The sequence below is a fragment of the Balaenoptera musculus genome, chromosome 10, assembly GCF_009873245.2.
Source record: "Balaenoptera musculus isolate JJ_BM4_2016_0621 chromosome 10, mBalMus1.pri.v3, whole genome shotgun sequence".
Taxonomy (NCBI): Eukaryota; Metazoa; Chordata; class Mammalia; order Artiodactyla; family Balaenopteridae; genus Balaenoptera; species Balaenoptera musculus.
The window spans coordinates 45,449,360-45,474,878 of NC_045794.1; the positions used below are offsets into that span (position 1 = coordinate 45,449,360).

Sequence of the window (25,519 nt, forward strand, 5' to 3'; positions counted from 1 at the left end):
GGGCTGTTGCTCCGCAGCATGCGGGATCTTCCCGGACCAGGGATCGAACCCGTGTCCCCTGCACTGGCGGGCGGATTCTTAACCACTGTGGCACCAGGGAAGTCCAAAATTGAAGTTTTTATTCCATGCCTCCTAATACTCACTACAGCCCTGCTCCCTTTCACCCTACATAAAGCTCTTGGCAGGCATCTCACAGCTGGATCCATAGGTCTTCCCCTCACCCCAATCGAGAAACAAAAGAGATACTTTATGCCATTAAAAAAAGAAAAGAACTAAAGTACAGAGTAGCTCCCTGGACCAGGAATAACCTATACATTGTTTTCCTATGAGACAGCACAGCGGTACAACCCTCTGCTCCTGCAAGAATACCCCTTAGAGATCTGGCATCCTGGGAAATCATCCAGTCCAAGGAAGTAGACCAAGACAGACCCAGGATGGGGAGCAGTAGTTAAGAAAAAAAGGAAAATAAATGGCATGCAAAACAATCTCATTAGAAAGATGAAACAGAAGAGCTAATTGCTGATTACCTGAAAACAAGAGATCCAAACAAGAAAAGTACACGTTCGGGACTTCCCTGGTGGTGCAGTGGTTAAGAATCCACCTGCCACTGCAGGGGACACGGGTTCGAGCCCTGGTCCGGGAAGATCCCACATGCCGTGGAGCAACTAAGCCCGTGCGCCACAACTACTGAGCCTGCGCTCTAGAGCCCGTGAGCCACAACTACTGAAGTCCGTGTGCCTACAGCCCGTGCTCCACAACAAGAGAAGCCTCCGCAATGAGAAGCCTGCGCACCGCAATGAAGAGTAGCCCCCGCTCGCTGCAACTAGAGAAAGCCTGCGTGCAGCAACGAAGACCCAACACAGCCAAAAATAAATTTAATAAATTAAAAAAAAAAAAGTACATGTTAAGAGAAACCACTATATAGTCTATAAAACTTTATTAAAATTGGGATTACTTACAAACTTGTACAATAAAAATGAAAAAATATATAATAAGACGTCATTTTTTCTTACAGGAAAGTGAAAATGAGACCCATGGCAAAGAGTCATCCCTGATCATTTTGTTGCTTTCAAACATTCATGAACTTATTTTAAATATAAATGACAAATCTTTTAAAAATAACACTAAGGCATTACCCACAGGCTAAAACTTACCCAGTAACTCCCTATTTCACCATCAATTCTAGAAACTTGATAAAGGGAGGCAACTGCAGGCTGTAACAGTTCTAACACTCACATTATGATCTATCTATTATGTTAATAAGAAAAGAATGTTGTCCATGCTGTAGAAAATTTCAGAGAAGGTGGTTTCACCATTTTCAAGTTATTGTCAAGAGTGTGAAAAGGAAGATGAGACACATGGGCGGGGGGTATGGGAGACAAAAGCCCCAAATTTGGGGATACTGTGTGCCATTCCCTTCCCCACTAAAGCTGTGTGTTGACACTGGTGTGAATCCGCTTTGTTTATTCCCAGCAGGCTCTGGCTCCCATCATATAAGGCACCAAACTCCCTTTTCAAGGTAATAACTGTCTAGAATCCAACTCAATAGCAACTGAATCCATAAGCTAAGTTACCAAGAGATACCCCTGGAACACCACAATTGCATAGGTTTCCCTAAAAATTAATTTCTGCTACATCAAAACATAAACAAAAGGTTTTAGGTGCATTTGCCTTGTGCAATGGCTATTTTATGTTTATTACTTGGTTTCAGTGCCTATGTAACATGAAGGCATAATAAATCTGTCAAACTGTCCTCTCCTTGGTTCAGATAAAATTCTTGGCATTTCAATATAGATTATTATCTCTTATGTCAGACCTGAGTCCAAAGGAATACTAGAAGGACATTTAATTTCCTTTTCTCGTACTTCAACTTTCACTACTCAATTCAGAGAAAAGTTATGAGTACATAGCTAGGAACCATTTTTACGTAGGCATCCATCTGAGCCCATCGTTTTTTCTGGAACAACAAAAAGATTGAGGGCAACTGCATAATCCATTCCCAAGCCTTTTATGGATATCAGGGCCTGGGGGAACTACCTGGCCTATTTGGGTCCTTTCATTCATCAACTCTCTATTGTACATGCAAAGTGGGGATTGGGTTGAAGGGAACACAGTCAATGAAGAGAGGGCTAGGCCCTAAAATGGGATGTATTAGCACAAAATGGAACACTGGGACTCAAAGCCTATCATCAGCAAAATCCCGTAACCAACATAAAGGTCATGAATTTGGGGGGAGAAATAAACTAGTTTTGGTGGGATGAAGTGGCTGATAGGAATTTCTTATTAGAAGATATCAAAGTTGCTAAATTTTCCTTATTATCAGTCATTGGTTCCACAGGTCTTCTGAAAGTAATCTGAGTGGGAAAGTGAAGGGGAAATGTTTTAGGCCAGTTGGCTCTTGTATTCCCATTAATGGGAGTCATGCTCTACACAACTTGGTCGGACCCACTAGGGGCAATACATTTCTGATGCTGATGGGACCCTGAGCTCTAGGGCCAATTTACAGCTTGATATTTGCCGAGCAAGATGCTGACATGGCAGCAGACGTGGCTCCAATGTCCAGCTCACTCCGCAGTTATCCTTTCAATCCTTCTTGATGAGATCGGTCTGAGAGACGAGACTATGCTGAAACTGCAAGAGCTGTAACTGAAAATTAAATGGTGGCTTCAAGTAGTGACTGAGCCAGCAGACTAAGTGGCCAAAAGGGAGACAAGAACAGCTCCTAAAGAAGGTTTACGGAGTCAAGCAATCGCCAGGCACACAGAGGCTCTGAAGCATCTGGGGCAGAGCCACACAGGAAGACAGGGCAAGGACACACAGCACACCAGAGGCACCGTCCTTCACTGTCTGAGAGCAGCTCTCATGCTGCAGGACCCATTGTCATTGCCACTGCCTACAGCTCAGTTCTCCAACTACCAGACAGGGAGTAATAAACCGAGTTTGATTTTACTCATCCCAAATTCAAACACAGTGAGAAAAACTCATCTTGAGATGGAAACTGTATATCACAAGGGGTTTACTAAACAGAAAAAGACGAGAATCTTTCTCTACTTCACAATGCTTTCTCGCTGAAATAAAGACATGAGTCAGGAAAAGTCACACTGGAGGCAAGCAACCATGTCCCTAAGTAGTTATATGGGGAAGGCACCAAAGTCTCCAGGGAATCCTGAGACCATTTGTACAGCCGAATTATTTTTTCGAATCAGTTAGGCTCAAATATGCTAAGTCTCGATTTCTATTAATGAGGCAAAAAATAGTAAATTTCAGAGGTCTTAACAGTTCTTTGCAGAGAGATAAAATGTTACCATGTACATAATTCACAAAGATAGAAAGGTTTCCTAATATAAATCAACTTTAACCCATGGCATCTGTCCAAATACTGCTTATTTTTCACTTTCTGCTATATGTCTATTTGCTGCCAACTGAGGTAGTTGTCAGTTTAGGACAGTTTAAAGCTGTGGGAAACACTGGCAGAAAAAAATCAACTGGCCACCTGGAGGGGAATCTCAGAACTGACATTTTGGAAGTCTGTAATGGAGTCCAGAACCTTTCAACATTATCTGTTAATGGCTGGTCTGAAGGAGTCATTATAGCTTTTTAAAAAATCATCTGCCTTCCCCATGATCATGGTAAGCCAGTCAGTCCAATGCTGTGCTCCTGCCATCAGTGTCTATCTTCCTGAATAAAGTAATTATAGCTTTTTCCAAGGTACGAGGGTGAAGATCACAAAGACAGAACCAAGCGAATGACAGAGACTTGGGAATTTGCTCCCTCATAAATGGCACTGCTTGTTTATAAGGGTACTTTCCAATGGCAAAAGAAAGTGAAACCAATGCCACTGTGATAAAAGGCAGCATGAACCTCTGGTCAGAAATGGAATTGCAAATAAGTACAATAAGTTCATAGAAAAGTGCATCTGCTCCTGATGGCTGAACAAGCACCCAGAGGCATAAGGATTATCTGGAGGTCTATCTCCTGACAATGCAAATTGCGGCAGCCACATAGCTACAACGTGTACATTGTATCAAGAACCTTCATAGATAGTTTCAGGCTCACAAATTAGCCAGACTTCAGGTGTGGAGGGATACAGGTGGTACGGAAAGGCTGAAAAGAATAGGTAGAATGGGTAGACAAAGGAAGGGAAAGGAAAAGGAGATAGTTTCTTGATCCCACAGCAATTCAAAGATATGTGACCCACTGACAGGAAAAATGGAGAACCTTAAAAAGCATTTAAGTTCCCTAAATAAGATCACTTCTCCTAACCAGCAGAAACAATCCTATTATAAACCAAAGGGAAGAGAATATAAGAAATGAAACAAACTGAAATGTACATACTTCAGAGGTGAGGGAATAGAACCTTCCTGAAAGGGCAAAGGGGGCAACGAGGACTTAGAAGGGAAGAATGCAAACCTATTTTTAAAATAGAATTGAAAGTTAAATATAATAAAAACCCCAACAGACCTCATCTACAGAAAGGCCTGCAGGCAGGACTTAGAATATCATAGGTGTGAGAACTAATCCAAAGCTCAGCACAACACTCCTTGGGCTTTAATGGATAATCCATATTAATAAATACGTAGGGGCCTATGGGGCTTGTCACTCTGGAGCACTTGCTGGCTCTGGAACGAGTTTGTCACATTTTTTTAAAATGTATTCACTTAAAAAACAAGACAGACAAATAATAATCTATTTTCCTCTTAAAACAGTTAAAACAAGGATTATGCTAAAGTCACTGAAATAAAAGCACAAGTAAAAGAGGCTCAGATTTGTGGATTTGTCTCTGAAAGATGCAGCCTATAGTCTGAAAGCATTACTTCACATATAACAGTTATCACTTCTGAGTTTGAAATGCCACAACTGAATCAACTTTCAAAGAGGAGCTGGAATGCCATGCTAGCTGTGGCAATCCAGTTTCTTTGGAAATATAAAGGTGGGCCGAGAACTTAACCAATGGGACGTGTTGGGAAGCAGTCAATACTTGATCCACTCTGCTTCCTCAGGACCCCACAGAGACCACCAAGACCATTTCCAGAGGGAGGTCTACTCAGGCCTCTAATTTCAGCGGGAGAATTTCAGCACTATCTCACCCTATTTCCAAGATTTGAGAAGCAATTGCGCAACACATGCAACCTGGACCATTGAGGTACCAAGCCAATCCACATAAAAATAACTGACGACCACCTAAGTCAACAAGCTGTTCTGTTGTGTGATGGGGGGGTACCGAGAATCTGAGTCCTCCTCCTCAGAGGATGTTTCTTCATAGAGTTCATCCTGGGCATTAATGCTCTCTAACCCATACTCCTGCTCATGGAAAGAAACTTCATTTGGTGTGAGGTGGAAAGATCCTTCCACAAAGTCAGCAAATCTGAAAAACAGAAGATAATACTCATTAGGAACCTGCCTTCTGTCCTGTTTTCTTTCAAAATAAGAACAAATTGAAACCCTTGATATGCTCTCAGCTCAAATTATATTGAGTCTAGCCAACACCCTTATCCTAACTCTGGCACGTAAGTAGACTAAAGCAAGAAATAAGATGAAAAGGAAAGCTGGGATCATAGGCCAACATCTCCTGCAACCCCATCCTGCTTAATAAGCACTTTTAGTTATGGAAGTTTAGTTACCCTTTTTAGTTATGGAAGTGCTAAAGTTCCTTTAGTCATCCGTAATCCTGATAAGATTAAGGGGCATTACACATTTATTTGTGTTTATGGCCCTATAAACTTTATGCCATCAGGATTCCAAATTGAAGCTTCACATGTTTCCAAATAAAAAGGATCCCCTCTCCTAAAAAAAAAAATATTAAAAAAAACACTCAAGAGAGCAGTGCAAAACTATCAGAGGGGAAACCTAATATGGTACTAAAGTCTTCTCATCTCAATGCTAAAATCAAAGCTAGAGTAAATAGTTCTTTGAGGAATCAGAAAACAGCCTACTGCTTAACATATTATATGAGTACCTTTCTCTTGACTACTCCTAGATGAACAAGGAAAACAAAGCCACAAATACAAAATGATTATAGAATTATAATCTCTGTTAAAACTGAAGGTCATAATTACCCTGACAGACACTTGGCACTTCTGGCAAAGAGTTTATTTACCTTTTTGGAGACTGGATTCGAGAAACAGTCTTCCAAGCCGAGCAGTCTGGACTGTTGCAGTATTCTCTAAGCTTCTCTAAAGCCTTTCGGGTCTCTACCTCTCCTTGTATCCGATATTCTTCTTCTGTCAGAAGACGAGGGGGCACAGTCTTTTCTGTTGCATTACACATCTTTCTGTGCTCACCAAAATAACATCATGAATGATTAATCAGTAATCTACATCCACCCTTACATCTAACTCCCTTCAGTGGGTCAAGCATACAGCAGAGAGCCTGAACATTAAGAGTCACTGCTCCCACCTTTCTTCTACAGACATCTTTAGTTATAATGTACCCTTGACATGTTAGGCTATGAGTGACAAGTCAGAGTAGTCAATATTATTCATTAATGTGAACAAATTCACTTATTTTCCAATAAGTGACAGACAAAATATTTATTTCCCAATAAATGGAAAAACCACAAGAAATGATGGTGTAAGACTGTGGTTCATTAACTTGGGTCCCCCCGAACTGAAGGCATTACTTTGACTATCTGTAACAGAAAGAACATTGATAACCTCAGAACCTATGACCATTCCATAGTCACCATACAAAGTGACAACATGCTTTGAATTACATCTTAAACTAAGAATAGGACTCCCAGAGCAATCTGAGAGCCAGTGTGAAATAATCTGAAACCAGGTGACCTGAGGCATGCGGTATAAAAGTGATATACTTTGCACCACCCAGTGGTAACAAGAACACATGACACTTTACTAGATGTTTTTATTTTATATATAAAATAACCAGAATTTATAAATTCTGTAAAAATGCCTACAGAGAATCTAAAAAGAAAGACTTGAAAGAAATAAAAGTGAAGCATAATACCATAAATTTGCATTAACAAAGAGGCTCCCAGGTCAACACCTCTGTCTCCTTTTGCTGCAACTGCATCCCACATTGCATGTTTCAGTACAAAGTTACACTGCCTTTCAGTCACCTGTAGGTGATGTACAGCCAGTGAATAGGGTACTCCAGGCTCTTAGTACACAGTGCAATGATGATAATGGCAAGGGCAATGTGTGGTATCTGGATACCGGAATACATGAAACATAAGCCCATCAGCTGCAAGGTCCAAGTCAGCAGGTTGATACTTCGTTCATTCTCCAAGGGCCCATACTTGTAACAGACTGCAAAACTCATGAATCCAACTGCAAGGACATAGCCTATGAGAAGAGTTATCAGAAGACATTCTTTTTAACCTACAGTTGGTAAAAATAATCTGTGTGGGGAACAGCAGTAAACTCACTATGTAGCGCCTACTGAACCAGGGAAATAGGTAAGATCTTTACTCAATTATTCACACTTTTTTCATTATTCATATATATTTATCTCTTTAAGCTTCTATCCTTTCTACTATCCCGAATTTATTTAATTCTCAAATGGAGAATTAAACCTACATGTTGAACAACTCTAAAATAGTCTGTTTAAAAAACCTAATATATGAAAATCCAGATTAATCTGCTCTCAAAGGATTAAGAGTTACTATCTTTATTACCAAAAGATTCTCGCTTTATAGATAAGGTTCATTGTAGAGTCCTTTACTTCTTAAGGTCCTCAAGTGTATTTAAAATATGATTATATTTATAAAGTCAATTTACAGCTTTTCAGAAAGATGCCTATTATGTAAAGAGAGATGTACTTATAAACACCAACAAATTAAAGTCTTCTCCCTAGCAGCATTTTAATTTAAGAGGTGACAACTGTATAGAGGGATTAGAAATAAGTAAAGAATTATGATTCTTACAAGTTAACAAAATGGCATAGACTATTAAACTCTTGTAAGCAGTAAGCAAGCAACATCTTTGCATGATCAAATTAACTAAAACAGCCTATAAACATATTAAAAGTAAAGCAAAACCAACAACACTTACTTAAAAGATACTGCCAGTAACATCTCCAGATCTCCTGTAAATTTTTAAAAACTAGCTGAATGAGGTACAGAGAAAAGGACCAGCCTCCTACCAGGATGATGTAAATGGGACTTTTCTAAGAAAGAGTAAAAGTGAAAGCAAAAAGTTACAATGGGCTTTCCATACATAAAAGAAACAAAATAGAACTGTGATTTAAAAAAAAAAAATTCAACCTACTAAAAATGCACAAAACACAACTCTTAAAAAGATGTCCTTTATATTTTAAATGGTACAGTCTGCAAAGAAAACTGGGAAAATGAGATGCTAAATAACTTAAAAGCCTGGCTATATAATCTATGTAATTAACAAACAGGAAGAAGACTTTAATCCCCCCCACTGTATACAGGATTTCAAATAAAAAGGGAGAGATTGTATGTAATCAGGCTCCAAGTTTCATCATGGAAAGTACCTTTCTGAATCAAGGAAAGAGTAGGACATTTACTTATCAGCCATCAATGCAAATTTTCAGTGCTGTTAAGATTATCCAAAAAACAATCCTTCAACTATCCAAGCTCATCCTAACTGCATGTGAGGATTCTGCTCCTTACCTTGGGCATAAACTTGGACAGCATAAAAATGATGATTAGTAAAGAGGCCACAATTCCCACACTCATCCCAGTGGAATAGTAGAAGATTTGACTTCTGCAGAGAGAAAATTCATTTCATGACTACGTGTGTATTCTTCATATATGGCACTGTTCAAACTAGACAACTAACCCAGCCAAAAGACAGAAAAAAGGTACAAGGTGAGAGCAGGTATTTGCCCAACACTTGAGATGAGAAAACTGAAGAGACTAGTACAATGTAGCTGCTGCCAGATTATGAAGATTAGTATCAATAAGGGTCCCTCAAATATATCCCAGTAATAAACCTCTGCTTAGTCTCCCACTCCCATCCCCAGTACCTCTCCCCATGCAATTTCTAATGAGAATCTTTCTTCTGGGAACTGCACAGCTTCTCTAGGGAGAAGGAAGAGCCCCAGAAGACACTGGAAACTAGAACTGAACTGATTACCCAGAAGGATAAACCAAACACAGGGCACAGAACAGAGAGCTCCTATTCCTCTTCTAGGTTCTTTCTACCGGATATCCCTCCCTCACTTTGAGTTTCTCTCAGGATCCCCAAAATAAGGAACAACTTCCACCAACCTTGCTCCAGCTGAACTTCAATTGGTAAGCTTTCATTCACCATTCCACAAATATTCTCCTTGTGTTCAAAGTTAATGTTAATTCTACCTTTGTTCAATGTTTGTTATCTATATGTTTTCTTTATATTTGTACATGTCTGTTTCACCTAGCTAGTAGGTTCCTAAAGGCAGGAAATGAGTAAGTGGTTGATATTTGTTTCTTTACTTCTGAACAGCATGAAACTCATCAACACACAGCCTTGTAAAAATGAGGGCTAAACATTTCTAACGGTGGAAAGGGTGGTGCTGTATTGGCTAAATCCCACACATGATGGGTAACCTAATGGGGGAATTTCATTATTACCAATCTTATTAATACAAGAAAAAAATAATAATTATAACACATATTATTTTTTTAAATTATTGAAGCAGGCAATGGCCTAGCCATCCATAAAGGTCCTAGAAAAGGGAATGGCAGCACTTCAAGTCTTTATGATAAAAGTCAAGCAGGGTTGGACTTCCCTGGTGGCGCAGTGGTTAAGAATCCGCCTGCCAATGCAGGGGACACGGGTTTGAGCCCTGGTCCGGGAAGATCTCACATGCCACAGAGCAACTAAGCCCGTGCGCCACAACTATTGAGCCTGCGCTCTAGAGCCCGCGAACCACAACTACTGAGCCCACGCACCTAGAGCCCGTGCTCCGCAACAAGAGAAGCCACCACAGTGAGAAGCCTGTGCACCGCAACGAAGAGTAGCCCCCACTCGCCGCAACTAGAGAAAGCCCGTGCGCAGCAACGAAGACCCAACGCAGCCAAAAATGAATTAAAAAAAAAAAAGTCAAGCAGGGTAGGTCTGAGCCTCCTCATTCTGCCCTCTAGCCTTCGAACCTACCTGCTCAGCAAGTCACCACAAAAAAACAGAATAAGTCCAAGGAGAAAAATGAGGAAGAGTTTGGGGTCAAATCCTGAAATAAATAAAAGACTTCTGCTTAATAGGGGAACAAAACAATTTAAGGCATTATAGAATAAAAGACAATGTTGGCATCATTGGTCAGCTGATAAAATATATGCAAACAGCCCACCTAAACAGCATTTTAAATTCCACACAAAGCCTGGGCACCCTTCCAAAGAGAAAGTATAATTAGGTCTCTGTCTAACCTGTACTTCCCTCAAGAGTTTATTTTTATTTTGGCTACTAAGCTAAGGCTAAAACAAGCTAAGCTTTGCTTTGGATGGAGCCATAGTGCCATCAGCACTTCATGCAGTCGCCCACAAGGGGTCTCCACCACTCTGGTTTTCAGGCCTTAAGTCACACACGCTCGGATTCAGATTAGCCCAGAACTTGGAGTCAGGGCCCTCTGCTGTTCTCTAACTGTTGGTCTCTGCTTGACCACCACCACCACCTACCTCTCTTCACTACACAAGCACTGTGTTGGAAAAGCCTACACTCAAACACATCTCACCCAGGACCGGGGGCCCAAGCATAGACCCCTTACTGGCATGCCAGACACTCCCACAGCTTTCACATTCAAGAGCTCTGAGTCTAGGGGAAGTCCACAAACAGAACAGGAGTGAGAGGGATCAGTAAATGCAAAAGGAACACCAAAAAACAGGCTGATCCTGTTCAACCAAAGAACTGTGGAACCCTAGGACAGTTAGAAGGGCACACGTATTTCGTAGCAAAACCCAGGAGCATTTCTACTACTTACAACATTACTCTCCTAAGACAGTAGTTACCAAGGAGAGACAAAAAGTCACAGAGAATCCAACAGGATAATGATCCACCTCTTTGTGAAACTTTCTCAGACACATTCAGAGAAGGGAAAACTCCCAATTAGACTGAATAAGCCTGAAACTGCAGTGATCTTCATATTTATTTATGGTTCCACATATATTCTTTTGTTTGTGAGGTATTCAGTTCTACCCTTCTTCAGTTTTTATTGTTAACCATTCATGTCTTCAAATGTAGACCTGTACATTTCAAGACATCTGTCTTTGTCTATAAGTGCCCAGAAGACAGGAATACATCTATCTTACTCTGAAGAATACTAGGCATATCAGCTCAGAGCCATTGGAAGTATTAGGAATGCAAGTCTTCACAATTCCAGGTAAGGAAGAACTCAGAATGACTTATGGTAAAGTCTCAAATCTAGGCCTAAAGGGTTTTATGAGGGGTGGAGGCTCTCTGAACTGTTTGGAGCAGTGGTATATTCAGGTTATAATTAGAACCAAAATGGAGCTGTCTTGGGCTGACTTTTCTCACTAACTATACCCTCCAAAGCTCAGTCCCTTCTCACCATAGAATCCATCAGAAAAACAGAGGTAAGACTTACTCCGGGTCACAATGACAGTGTACTTGGTGTCTTCCTCTAAAATCTCAACTTTGAGGCAGGTTTTTGTGCTGTACAGACCCACGTTAACATAGGTGTCATTCAATTTCTCTTTTAAAAAGGAGGAAAAAAAGTTCCAGATACTGAACTGCTCTAGCTCCTTCAGTTTCTCCTCATTCTCCACCTGGGTGACTCGGACCAGTTTGGAACTATTTACCCGAATCTGTAACACAAGTAAAATCAGGATGAGAAAGAAGAAAGTAGGAATTTAAAATTTTCACAAATACAATTAAAAAAAAAAAAAAAACCAAAACCTTTAGAGTAAATAACTAAATCAATAATGGCACCAGCTTTCCACAGGCTTATGAGAAATATAGAGATACAGCAGCTAAAAGATAACTGGGCAAATAACACTGCACATGGTACAGAGAGGCAGCTGTTAGAATGTTTTATTGTTAACATGATCTGAATCTAGTATTAGGCCAGAACATGGGGGAAAAAAAGACTTCCAAGCTTAAAGAGTCACCAGTACAGCTATTTATGAGAGATCATACAAAGCAAGGGTCTAGAATATTAAGAAAACTGCCAGGCTTCCCTGGTGGCGCAGTGGTTGAGAGTCTGCCTGCCAGTGCAGGGGACACGGGTTCGAGCCCTGGTCTGGGAAGATCCCACATGCCGCGGAGCAACTGAGCCCATGAACCACAACTACTGAGCCTGCGCGTCTGGAGCCTGTGCTCCGCAACAAGAGAGGCCGCGACAGTGAGAGGCCCGCGCACCGCGATGAAGAGTGGCCCCCGCTTGCCGCAACTAGAGAAAGCTCTAGCGCAGAAACGAAGACCCAACATAGCAATCAATCTATCTTCAAAAAAAAAAAAAAACCAAAAAACTGTGACCTTTAGTAGTAAAGTTCCTTCTAGAAAAAAAAAAAAGAAAAAGAAAACTGCCAGGCATAAACAGCACCAAAAATGTTTCCCATAATGACAAGCTGAAAAGTTCAACCCTTTGTCACAAATCACTGATTATGGGTAAATGTTGGTTATAATGTGCTCCAGATCTTTATATCAGACAATGAAAAAAGAGAATTTTTTTAAAAAACCCACGAGCCCACTCTTATGTTTTTGATGTGAACAAATCCCTTATCAGTAACTATGCTTATAGCAGCAGAAACATTTCCAAAGGACTCATTTTGTTCAATCATTACAGCCAGACACTCTGGCTCAACAGTGTTATGAAGTAAATGAGACCAAAGTCATTCTATCAAGGGGAAACTTCAGCTCAGGGCATTTATGCAACACCTTGTGTAGAATCAAAATAGAATAGGAGCAGCAAGGCAAGAGTTTACATCCTGATAGGCACACAACAGTTTCCAGCCCAAAGAAGGCATAAGACCTTTAAAAAGAAAGAGAGGTGTATGTGTGTGTGTGTGTCTATGAGTGTAAAAGGAGTGAGGGGAAGAGAATGAAGTAGTCTCTTGGGGAAAAGGAGGAAGGAAGTTTATCTCAGGCCACTTAAAGAAACAGAGAGAGGAACACAAAATTGGCATAAATGCTTTACTGATGAAAACACTGATGAGATTAAGAATAATCATAATCTTATCAAGGTTGTTAATTTTATACATATATATATATATATATATATATATATATATATTTAAGTGCATGTGAGAAGGGAAGAAAGTGTCAATGTACTCACTGATCACAGACAGATATTCACAGAAACTGCCCCTGCCAGGAGCCTCCAAATCATTACCTGTATCTGTGTCCATATATCATGCCACTTTGGGATCAGCACATTTTTATAACAGGATTGTTGACTGGTATTCATATAATAAACTTTGGATTCCTGAAGCATGACCACATTTAAATCAATTCCGGCTTTATGCAAAGAAAGAAAATAACAATTAAGTATAATAACAGAACAAGCTAATGACTATAACTCATTTCATAAAAAGAATTAAACTGACCACTTTCTTAAAGCTGGGGTTAAAAATATCAGCGACTAAGACACAAAGAAGAAAACTGAGATGAGAGAAGAAATAAGGCAGTCTTATTTCTGTCAAATGTAATTATTTAAATATTACAAATAGTCACTAATCCAGGATAAGTAATAATAAAAGCCACTATTATGTGTTTATTAAGACAGACAGTATGTTGTCTGTCTCATTTAGCCCTCCCAACAATGCTGTGAGGTAGGCACTCTCATAACCCCCATTTTACAAATGAGGAAACTGATGTTTAGGAAAGATTAAGTAATTTGCCCAAAGTCACACAGCTAGTAAATAGCTTAACTGAGATTCACACCCAGGTCCTGTTTCTCTTATAAAGGCATAGCTAAAGTAACCCCATCTGGTGACTTTCTCTATCCATATCCTGAGTAGGATGAACAGAATTAGTAACATTTTTTGTATTTAGAGTACTTTAAGCAGATACTAAAAGACTGCAAAGTTGCTTTTTTCCAGCTGTTTTGTTTCATTCAAGTTTTAAGAGCAGCCAATAAACATATGCAGTCCCTCTGATTTTACCAAAACAGATCTCCCCTCAGGAATTTATATTCAATCGCAGCTAATTAAAGGTTTACAAGTGACCATTATCATATCTTCTCACCCAGGTTTGCACAAGCTACCTTCTTTACCACAAAACATTTCAATATCTTCTTCCTTGCTCTACACTGTACTTACCAACTCATTTAGTGCTACTCTAAGGGGAAATTTAGCTAACTCTTTGGTTCTTAGTATAAAGGTGGGTAGATTTAAATAAACAAAACACCCCAAAACACAAAAACCTCAAACAAACCTTAGAAAGCCAAAGTTACACACACAGAAAAGGCAAAGACAAACCTTAGAAAGCCAAAGTTACACACATAAAAAAGGCAATGGCATCCATCAGTTCAAAATGGTTTTAGAGTGAAGCTCAGACTAATTTTGAAGTTAAATTCGGTCTTAAACCTAAATGTTAAGAACGAAAACTACAGAACTCTTAGAAGAAGAAAACAGGTGTGTAAACCTTTGTGACCCTGGATTAGACAATGGTTTCAAAATTTTTAAACTTTTGTGTTTCAATGGCCACTATCAAGAAAGTGAAAAGACGACCCACAAAGTGGGAGGAAATATTTGCAAATCATATATCTGATAAGGGTCTAATATCCAGAATATATAAAGAACTACTACAATTCAACAATAAAAAGAGAAATAACCCAATTTTTAGAATGCATAAAGGATTTGAATAGACATTTCTCCCAAGAAGATATACAAACGGCCAATAAGCACAATGAAAAGAGGTTCAATGTCATTAGCCATTATGGAAATGCAAGTCAAAACCACAATGAAATACCACTTCACATTCACTAGGATGGCTATAATCAAAAAAGAGGACAATAACCACGTGTTGGCAAGGATGTGCAGAAACTGGAACCCTCATACATTGCTGGTGGGAATGTAAAATGGTACAGTCTCTCTGGAAAACAGCTTGGCAGTTCCTCAAAAACTAAAACACAATTATTATATGACATAGCAATTCCACTCCTATGTATACACCCAAGAGAAGTGAAAACATGTTCACACCAAAACCTGTACACAAATGTTCACTGCAGCAATATCCATAATAACCAAAAAGTGGAAACACCCCAAATGTCCATCAGCTGATCAATGGATAAGCAAAATGTGGTATTATTCATACAATGGAATATTATTCAGCCATAAAAAGAGTACTGATACATACTACAACATGAACCTTAAAAACATTATGCTGAATGAAAGCCAGTCAAGAAAAAGTCCACATATTAAATGATTCCATTTATATAAATATCCAGAATAAGCAAATCCGCAGAAAGTAGATTAGTGGTTGTCAGGGGCTAGGAGGAGAAGGGAATGGGAAGAGACCTTTAAGGGGTATGGGGCCTCATTTTGGAGTAATAAAAATATTCTGGGGATCCCTGGTGCCACAGTAGTTAAGAATCCGCCTGCCAATGCAGGGGACATGGGTTCGAGCCCTGGTCCTGGAAGATCCCACATGCTGTGGAGCAACTAAACCCGTGCGCCACAACTACTGAAGCCCGTGTGCCACAACTACTGAAGCCTGCGCGCCTAGAGCCCATGCTCCACAACGAGAGAAGCCTCCACAATAAGCCCTCACACCGCAACGAAGAGTAGCCCCCACTCGCAGCAACTAGAGAAAGCCCATGCACAGCAACAGAAGACCCAACGCAGCCAATAAATAAATAAATAAAATCTACTAAAAAAAAATTCTGTAATTAGTCAGTGGTGATGGTTGCACAATACAGTGAATACAGCTGCCCCATTAACAACCATGGTTAGGGATGCCACCTCTCTGCTCAGTCAAAACTCAGCGTATAACTTTAGTCAGCCCTCTGGATCCACAGTTCCGCATCTGTGGATTCAACCAACCAAAGATCAGGTAGTACTATAGTATGTATTTACTGAAAATAAAAATCCACGTATAAGTGGACCCATGCAATTCAAATCTGTGTTGTTCAAGGATCAACTGTATACTGAAAACCAATGAAAGGGTGGATTTTATGGTATGTGAATTATATCTCAATATTTTAAAATTCAGTCAATACTGTAGGGGAGGAAAAAGTTTTCCTTGACCCTCTTGGGTCCCTGGCTGGGTCCAAAAATTAAACTGACAAAGACATATTAACAGGAGAAAAGCATACAAATTTATTTCATATCTTTTATGTGACATGAAAGTCTTTAAGGAAATAAAGACCCAAAGAAACAGACCCACGTACTTTTATGCTAGGTTTGACGAAAAGTGGACATTCGCAGAGGAACGATAGGTTGAGTATGAGGTAAGTGTAGTAAACTGGGGGAAACTGAGCAAGGCCTGTTTATTAGGATTCTTCTTCATGCCCCTTTGTCTTTGAAGATAAGGATGCTCCTTTCCTCCAGGTATAGGGAGGACACCTCTCACATGAGGATGTTATGGCCTATTTCAAGGAAGGAGGGCTAAGTGCGGGAGGTCAGAGTTACTTTTCAGCTTTGCTGTTTTCTCAAACTCCTTCAGCTTAAAATATTCAATATGCCAAGGTGCCATATTTTAGAGTAATATGTCCTGAACCCCATCTATCAATCTCTCACTAGGGTTTAATTCAATAGTAATTTGGATTTCCTCCAAGCCTATTTTTCATAAAATGAAACCTTTTCAAAATCCTATTGACATTTGTTTCACTAGCAAGCCCAAATATACTGAAAGAACACCCACTCACAAATATGGATCAAGAGTTTATTTTCTTCTGGAGACTGTAAGAGAGTAAGATTATGTGAAGCTTAAAACTAGTGTATTTACAAATAAATTTTTAAAAACCCAAGAGTCACACTTTATTAACTCCTTCTCTCCCAAAATACCAAGTAATATAACACATCTCTTTAAGCCCATTATTATTTTCAAGAGGGTAGTAAGATACAAATAATATGTCAATAGCACAGGAGATTTGAAAAACTTAATGCCATTAAGACATCAGTATTTTTAAACCAGTTTTAAAATTCTTCAATGTCATTTTCCTAAAGAAATAAAACTTTTATAAAAAGCAACATTTTGGGGGTAATTCCCTGGCCGTCCAGTGTTTAGGACTCCCGTGCTTCCACTGCAGGGAGCACAGGTTCTATCCCTGGTCAGGGAACTAAGATCCCACGGACAAATAAATAAATAATTTAACAAGCAACACTTTCTTAAACCTAGTTCTTCCTTTTCCCAAGTTCCACACCATTCAAAGGAAAGCACTGTAAATAAACAAACAAACCTCTCTAATAGCAACCTCCTACAGAAATCAGCACCTTGGCCAGCCACATCTTTGGAAATTCATTGAGAGGGAAAATACACCAAATCAGCCTCAGGGGATAATCTGTGGAAACAATCACCACTCCAACTATAGTTTAAATTATTAGAAAAACATAGAACTAAACCAATTACCTTAAACATATACAAGCTGTCAAAATGCTCATGTTACAATCTTGTGCTTCCCATAGCAAAAGGACATACACAACACTTTCCTTCCCCTCCCCAAAGTGAGTTAGCCAGCATGCTAAAAAGCAGAATGAATTAAACATTTAAAAAATGCCTTCAGAGCACAAAGATCTAGTTCTTCTTAGAAAATGCCTCCTTGGAATTCAGTGAATCACAACTTGCTTATTGTATTTACCCATAAACCAGCTACTTAAAAGTTAGTAACTTTGTATTTACTTATATTCATCAATCAACAACACTGATCATTTAACATCTACTGGTAGAAGGTAATGAAAATGATTCATGGTATGTGAGGACCAGAAAAGACCCTAAAAATTTATGAAAAACCACCCCTTCTAATTCTTAAATAGCCTCTATTCATTTCTGTCAAGAGGTAATCCAGTTCATACTTAAAAGCATCGTAAAATGCTCCTTAAAAACTAGCATCTTAAATTAGTGGGCTTAGCAAAGGATTATTCAATGTGATGCTGGTACAACTGCCTGGTTATTTGGAAAATAAAATCTATCTAGATACCTCACACCAAATACTAACATTAACCACTGATTAAAAAGTAAAATGGGGGCTTCCCTGGTGGCGCAGTGGTTGAGAGTCTGCCTGCTAATGCGGGGGACACGGGTTCGAGCCCTGGTCTGGGAGGATCCCACATGCCGCGGAGCGACTGGGCCCGTGAGCCACAACTACTGAGCCTGTGCATCTGGAGCCTGTGCTCCGCAACAAGAGAGGCCGCGATGGTGAAGAGGCCCGCGCACCGCGATGAAGAGTGGCCCCCACTTGCCGCAACTGGAGGAAGCCCTCGCACAGAAACGAAGACCCAACACAGCCAAAAATAAATATAAAAATAAATAAATAAATAAAAATTATTAAAAAAAAAAAAAAAGTAAAATGAAAAATAATTAAATTGTACCACAAAATATACATATATAAAAATTTAATTTTGGAGGACTCTTTAAGTACAAAAGCAATGGAAATAAATCTAAAGAATAAAATCAAGTGATCACATAAAAAATATAAATCTTCTATTTAAAAAGATAAAGGGGGCAAACAAATTAAAGTTCTGTAATAAATAATAAACAAATAGATTATAAAAATATACATCCTTAATATATTAAAAAGTTCATCAACTGATTTTAAAAGTACACAAAAATTCCAATAAACAGTAATCACAATAAATAGGCCAAGAGCAAAGGACACACTCTCCAAAAAATGTAAACTCTAAACAGAAAATTAAATAACTAATGAACATTTGAAAGATGCTTCCTCACAAATAACGCAAGAAATGCAAAGTAAATTAAGATGCCACTTTCAATCTATCAAATTAGCAAATGTGTTTCCGTCTGGAATATCCAATGCTGGCAAGGGTATGGGTCACAAGCAAATACAGCTTATAATCGTATAAACCAGCACACCTTTTCAGAAAAATATTTTAGCAAGATGTTTCAAAGGTCTTAAATATATTTTAGCTTTTGATTGAATAAATCCATTTCTGAGAATCTATCCTAAAAAAAAAAAAATCTGTCCACAAGATGAAAGTAAAAATAACATTTATGAAGAATTTTAAATGACATAGGAAAATGTTTATGCTACAAACCCAAATGAGAAAACTATCTCTGGCAGCAACTGGTGGCCTCCAGGGAAGAGAACTGAAGTGCTGACAGGTTTATGAATATATTATCAATTCAAAAAAATTTTTAATTAAAAACACGTGGAAACAGACCAGAAGAAAGTGTGCTTTAACGGACTGCCTCTGAATGGAATAAACAGTGAGTGATTTTGCTACTTCCTTATACTTAATTGTACTTGCCAAATAGTCTAAAAGAACTCCCTGCCTTTTGAAGTACTCCATTCTCTCTTTAGGTAGCTCTCACTTTTAGAAAGTTCCACTCCATTACATGATTGTCTCTTTGTAGCTGCCACCTACGTGATCTATTAGGCCATAAAGAACACGTATCCCAAGTTTACCCTTCTCCAAGCCAAAAAGTCCCCATTCCTCTCCTTATTAAAGAAACTTTGAGCCTGCTGATTGAGCACGGACTACGTAGGAGCATTTTGATATAAATATTCTCTTTCATTTCCACAATACACAGCCTCTAAGGTTAAACATCTGGTCAAAGTTCATTCAGATCATTATGTAGCCCTTCAAATGTTACTCTGGGCCCTGACCCTGGAAAAGTACCTTCTTGGTTACCTACTCCCCTCTCCCTATAAAAACCGTTTCAGAAGGACGCTGCAGTTTGAAACTAGTTCTATGGATCCTGAGATAACCTTAAAGCTGCAGCTAAGGATAATCATAAGTGACAGCAACAGATAGGCAGCAAACGACGGAAGAGGTGAGAGAGCATATGTGTTTACAAGATACGATTCTCCTTAATCCCATGAGTCTCTACTCCCTCCAGTGGAAGCTTGGAAACATCACTTATCTTTCTGTTGTGCATTTAACAAGGGTAGAAGGAGGTTTTTTAAAAACACACTCTAGGTTTTCTGAATTAGAGCGGAAAAGGAAAACAATTTCATCCCAGTCCAGAGCCAATTATGCAGTAGCAGGCATCAAGAAAGTTTGCTTGAGGAATGAATAAATTTCCAAAAGAAAACTACTCGATGCTGACTAGCGTTTTTGGAAACGGGAATTTAACGGCTCCAGGTAGGTTCTATAGGGCCGGTTGGAGCCAGGATCTTACAAGGGCATAAGATACTGAAAGAGATCACTGCATTTCACTGAACTATAATTATCTGTTCAGCCACCCATGCCGAGTCCTTGACAGCATACGCTCAGGTGTCGCTAATTTTCTGAATGAACGGGATGCTCCCCTCCCAGTGGCAGCTCTGCCTGTCCATTCGGTCCTCGGGTCACCTTCCTTTTAACAACAACAATAAAACAAAACAATAAAAAAAAAAATCGAGGAGGCCCATGCAGCAGGACGCAGCCCCCAGGACCGCTTCTCACCCAGTGCAGGCCTCCCCGTCTCCGCCAAAAGGGCTTCAAGCTCCTCCCCACTCTGGGTAGCTCCCGCAGGCCGCCCCAGGGCCCTGGTCCCTCAGTGCCGGCGCCCATTCGCCAAGGATGAAGCTTCTTCCTCCGCACCACGCCCGCGCCCCTCAGAATAACGGCCCACGCCCTGGGGACACTCCCCACTTTTCTAAATATAACCCCTCGGCACCCGCCCCCTCGGCTGCTGCTGCCGGGCGGTACCTGAGCCGCAGACCAAGCAGCCGGAGAGGACCAGAAGCAGTCGCACTGCACCACCGCCCCCCGCCCCCCAGCTCCAGGGCCCGGCACCAACTGCAGGTAAGACCGCCACTTTCATTCCTCCCGCCATGGCCTCCTCACGCCGCCTCCTCCTCATGTGCCTCTCCCCGGCAACTAACCCGGAACTGGCAGGGCCAGCAGCCTATCCGCTACAAGACCCGCCCCCTAGCAACCAATCGGCCGGGCGGGGCTTCGAGCATTCAGTCCTTTATGGACCCTATAGTCCCGCCTCTTAGCAACTGATGCGCGAGGGCGGAAAGAAGCAGCTTTCAGCCTATTAGAAAACTGGTTCTCATATTAGCAATGGCGACAGGAAGATCCCACCCCTTAACAACATGCTTCCGTCTCCAGTTTATTTACAACTGGCGCGATTGACGGTAAGCTTAACCAATAGAAAATCAAAATGGGCGAGCCCTTCTTGACCAAACTTGATATTTCCATCGAAATTGGCTCAGGTTCCCTCTGTTTCCTTTCTTTCCTTTTCACCACGACCTTGTCATTGTGGGAAACTTAAGACATTGTGTCCTCCAAAGTCCTAAATGATTTAGAAGGGAAGTAACAAAAAATTGTGTTGACAGTTTTATAAGGAATAAACATTAACGTTTAAAAATGTGGTTACATGGGGCTTCCCTGGTGGCGCAGTGGTTGAGAATCCGCCTGCCAGTGCAGGGAACACGGGTTCGATTCCTGGTCCGGGAAGATCCCACATGCCGCGCAGCAACTAAGCTCCTGCTGCCACAACTACTGAGCCTGTTCTCTAGAGCCCGTGAGCCACAACTGAGACCACATGCTGCAACTACTGAAGCCCACGCGCCTAGAGCCCGTGCTCTGCAGCAAGAGAAGCCACCGCAATGAGAAGCCCGCGCACTGCAATGAAGAGTACCCCCGCTTGCCGCAATTAGAGAAAGCCCGCGCGCAGCAACACAGACCCAACACAGCCAAAATAAATAAAATAAACAAATAAATTTTAAAATGTGGTTATAGGGTAGTTTTTGTTGGAAGCAAAATGCATGTGAAGAGAAACTTTATTCCTCACAACATCCTGTGAGATAAATAGCTTCATTTATGAAGAAGCCAAGGCTAAGACAGGCAAAGGAACCTGCCTAAGATTGCATAGTTCATTGGGCTGGGCTGTGGTTCCAACCCAAGTCTTACCCCAAAGCCTGGGTTCTTTCTACGCATCAGGCACTTCCCATTAAATGACTTACACAGTGAGGGCCTAGCAGAATGCCTAGCACATAACAGGTGTTCAGTAAATGTTAGTCGAAATTGAAGCATCTTATTTTTTAGAGGATCTGATAGTGGTGGGTAGGAATACTGGAGACAATGGAGGCTAGTGAGTTAAGGGGGAAGTCATGGAAGGAGGTAACTGCTGGGTAAGGTTCAAGCTTTCAAAGCAAGGGATTTTTTTAAGAGTCAAAATGGGGCTGAGCCATGGGCAAGAGAAGAAATTTCATCCTCAGAAAGAAAAGTCAAGGCCACCCCTGGCTGCAGTGGTCATCCTATGTCTCTCATATACATACACCACACACTCCCCTAGCTGACCTAAAAGGTCAGTATCAACAATAATTAAGCTCGTTGCTACTATGTACCCTTGATATTGTATGAAGAAAATCGTATTTCTGTGGTTTTCCTCCCCAAAACCCCTAAAACTAATCTAAGTATGAGATAAACATTTAAAAAATTCAAATAAAGAGGCAACCTAGGGAATTCCCTGGCGGTCCAGTGCTTAGGACCCGGCGCTTCCACTGCCGAGGACACGGCTTCAATCCCTGGTTGGGGAACTAAGATCCCGCAAGCTGTGGGCTGCACGGCCAAAAAAAAGAGAGAGGCAACCTACAAAGTACCTGACCAGTACGCCTCATGGTCATCATAAACAAGGAGACTCTGAGAAACTAACAGCCAAGAGGAGCCTAAGGAGACATGGAAACCAAATGTAATATGGTATCATGTATGGGATCCTGGAACAGAAAAAAATTAGGTAAAAACTAAGGAAATCTGAGTAAACTATAGACTTTTAGTTAATAATAATGTATCAGGGACTTCCCTAGTGGCGCAGTGGTTAAGAATCCGCCTGCCAGTGCCGGGGACACGGGTTCGAGCCCTGCTCCGGGAAGATCCCACATGCCGCGGAGCAACTAAGCCCGTGCGCCAAGACTACTGAGCCTGCGCTCTAGAGCCCGTGAGCCACAACTACTGAGCCTACGTGCCACAACTACTGAAGCCTGCACCCCTAGAGCCCGTGCTCCACAAAAGAAGCCACCGCAATGAGAAGCCCGCGCACCGCAACGAAGAATAGCCCCCACTTGCCGCAACTAGAGAAAGCCTGCACGCAGCAACAAAGACCCGACGCAGCCAAAAGTAAATAAAACAAATAATTTAAAAATAATAATAATAATGTATCAACACTGGTTCATTAGGGTGGCAAATGCACCATACTAATGTATGATAATAATAGTGGAAACTGGATGTGGGGTACATGGGAACTCTCTGTACTATCTTCTCAATTTTTCTGCAAGTCTAAAACTGTTTTAAAAAATAATTTATACACCCACACACCCACCCACAGCCACACCCACACCCACACACATACACACACTTCATTTTCCACCAGGTCCCAAATTCTCAGCATTCAGAGCTTGCTCTTTGGTTTTGAACAAAGTCCAGAGAACAGGGGAACTAATTCCAGAGGATCACTGACCACTGTTGTTTTGTTTTGGTTTGGTTTGGTTTTGGTTTTGGCTGTGCTGCGTGGCTTGCAGGATCTTAGTTCCCCCACCGGGACTGAACCCAGGATCCGGCAGTGAAAGCACTGAGTCCTAACCACTGGACTGCTACTGACTGTTAAAATGTGTAAACAAAGTGTACAGTAATGAGACTGGTTGTCCCTAAACACATCACACCTTATCATCCAAATGAGTTCTGTCACTTCCAGGTAGACACTCAAGAAGCTTTTAGCCTTGGTTTAATAATAAGGACACTGCTCAAAACACTTTGAGAATCATCTTCAGACTCCATAGCACACAACACAATGAATATTCATTACCTGCAGGTGGATCTGATTTATGCAAATAGCCAAAAGAACTCAGGCCAAGACTGATGAGTAAATGGGGTGGAAAATCTGGATAGTAAATGTATTTCAGAATTTTGGATTTTAGAAATGTAATATGATACATATACAATATATAAGGCAGCAATCCTAAAGGGGTCTGGGACAGCACCTCATAAGCAAATTAATATTTCTGCAATAAGAGATATGAATATCCACATTGGTATAAATGAAAGTGGGATAAATGAAACTATAAGTAACCTCATGTAAGTTTAGGTGGTCTGCCACAAAATAAGTTCAGGTCAGATTAGGTTTTGTGGTCAAATGAGATATGAAAAATTTTGGTTTTCATAACTTTCTCAATTTAGGAAAAAGACTGCAGATGGTAAATATTTGACGAAGATGCTCCATTCCATTCACTCAATCACCCAAGCTAGAAGCCCAAGAGTCACCCTAAACTCTTCTCTTCCCCCAACCCTTTAGCCAATCAAGTCCTTTTGATTTTACCTGCTGACTATCCTTTGAATCTGTCCTTTCCTCTCCATCCCACGCCAGTGATTTAGTCTAGCACCTTGCCATTGCTCTCTTGGACCACTTTAGTTTCCTTCAAGCTGGCCTCCTTGCTGTTTTTGCAGCCATAAAACCCTTCCTCGGGCTTCCCTGGTGGCGCAGTGGTTGGGAGTCTGCCTGCCAGTGCAGGGGACGCGGGTTCGAGCCCTGGTCTGGGAGGATCCCACGTGCCGCGGAGCGGCTGGGCCCGTGAGCCACAGTTACTGAGCCTGCACGTCTGGAGCCTGTGCTCCGCAGCAAGAGAGGCCGCGATAATGAGAGGCCCGCGCACTGCGATGAAGAGTGGCCCCTGCTTGCCACAACTAGAGAAAGCCCTCGCACAGAAATGAAGACCCAACACAGCCATAAATAAATTAAAAAAATAAATTAAAAAAAAAAAAAACCCTTCCTCTACACTACTCCTAAATGCATATCTGACCATGTCACTCCCATGTTACCAAGTCTTTATTTTTCCATGCTATCTCCTGTGATTAAGTCCATTGCCCTTATATGACCTAAAACATACATATAAAGAAACAAATTTTTACAACAGTGCTACTTAAAGTTTGTGACCAATCTGCAATGAAACAATTTCAGAAATTAAGTGTAGGCATTTAGAAACTTTGATAGCAATTTGACAGAGAAATTTTATATTTATTGAATTTAATAAAAATGGGATTTTATTTCATTTTTTTCCTAATAATTCACTTTTAGTGTATTTTATAGAGTAGTGGACTCTACCGTGATTGGAAATTGTTGGGGGTTTTTTAAATAAATTTTTATTTATTTTTTTAAATTTTTGGCTGCCTTGGGTCTTTGTCGCTGCGCGCGGGCTTTTCTCTAGTTGCGGCGAGCGAGGGCTACTCTTCATTGCGGTTCCCGGGCTTCTCATTGGGTGGTTTCTCTTGTTGAGAGCACGGGCTCTAGGCGCGTGGGCTTCAGTAGTTGCAGCACACGGGCCCTAGAGCGCAGGCTCAGTAGTTGTGGCGCACGAGCTTAGTTGCTCTGCGGCATGTGGGATCTTCCCGGACAAGAGATCGAACCCCTGTCCCCTGCACTGGCAGGCGGATTCTTAACCACTGCGCCACCAGGGAAGTCCCTGGAAATTGTTTTAAAAATTGGTCCTTTACTATAGTTTGAGAAGCACTGGTCTCTAATATTCTTAATTAAATGGCCTTATACACCTCCCT

General features: G+C 40.8%; 1 protein-coding gene across 2 annotated transcripts; it reads right to left on the reverse strand.

Annotated features, from left to right (window-relative positions):
* Positions 1–923: 923 nt before the first annotated feature.
* NEMP1 (nuclear envelope integral membrane protein 1) lies at positions 924–20,841 on the reverse strand. Of its 2 annotated transcripts, none has more exons than XM_036865779.1 (9): positions 20,766–20,841; positions 13,252–13,376; positions 11,506–11,725; positions 10,065–10,137; positions 8,597–8,690; positions 8,010–8,124; positions 7,076–7,301; positions 6,098–6,271; positions 924–5,365 (listed from the first exon to the last, which is right to left on the reverse strand). In XM_036865779.1, exons 2-9 carry the CDS (start codon positions 13,351–13,353, stop codon positions 5,182–5,184), a joined length of 1,188 nt encoding a protein of 395 aa, XP_036721674.1. In that variant the 5' UTR covers positions 13,354–13,376; positions 20,766–20,841; the 3' UTR covers positions 924–5,181. The 2 variants fall into 2 exon arrangements, with proteins under 2 accessions (XP_036721674.1, XP_036721673.1); XM_036865778.1 differs by having other exon boundaries at positions 20,675–20,827.
* Between the last annotated feature and the right edge of the window lie 4,678 nt (positions 20,842–25,519).

What these genes read in the sequence shown, in the direction of transcription:
- NEMP1 (XM_036865778.1), bottom strand. Translation starts at nt 20,801, where the DNA reads ATGGCGGGAGGAATGAAAGTGGCGGTCTTACCTGCAGTTGGTGCCGGG. An exon ending in CTGCTTGGTCTGCGGCTCAG is followed by an intron (nt 13,377 to 20,674) that starts GTACCGCCCGGC and finishes CTTTGCATAAAG; the next exon opens with CCGGAATTGATTTAAATGTG. An exon ending in TGTGGTGACTTGCTGAGCAG is followed by an intron (nt 8,691 to 10,064) that starts GTAGGTTCGAAG and finishes TTCTCTCTGCAG; the next exon opens with AAGTCAAATCTTCTACTATT.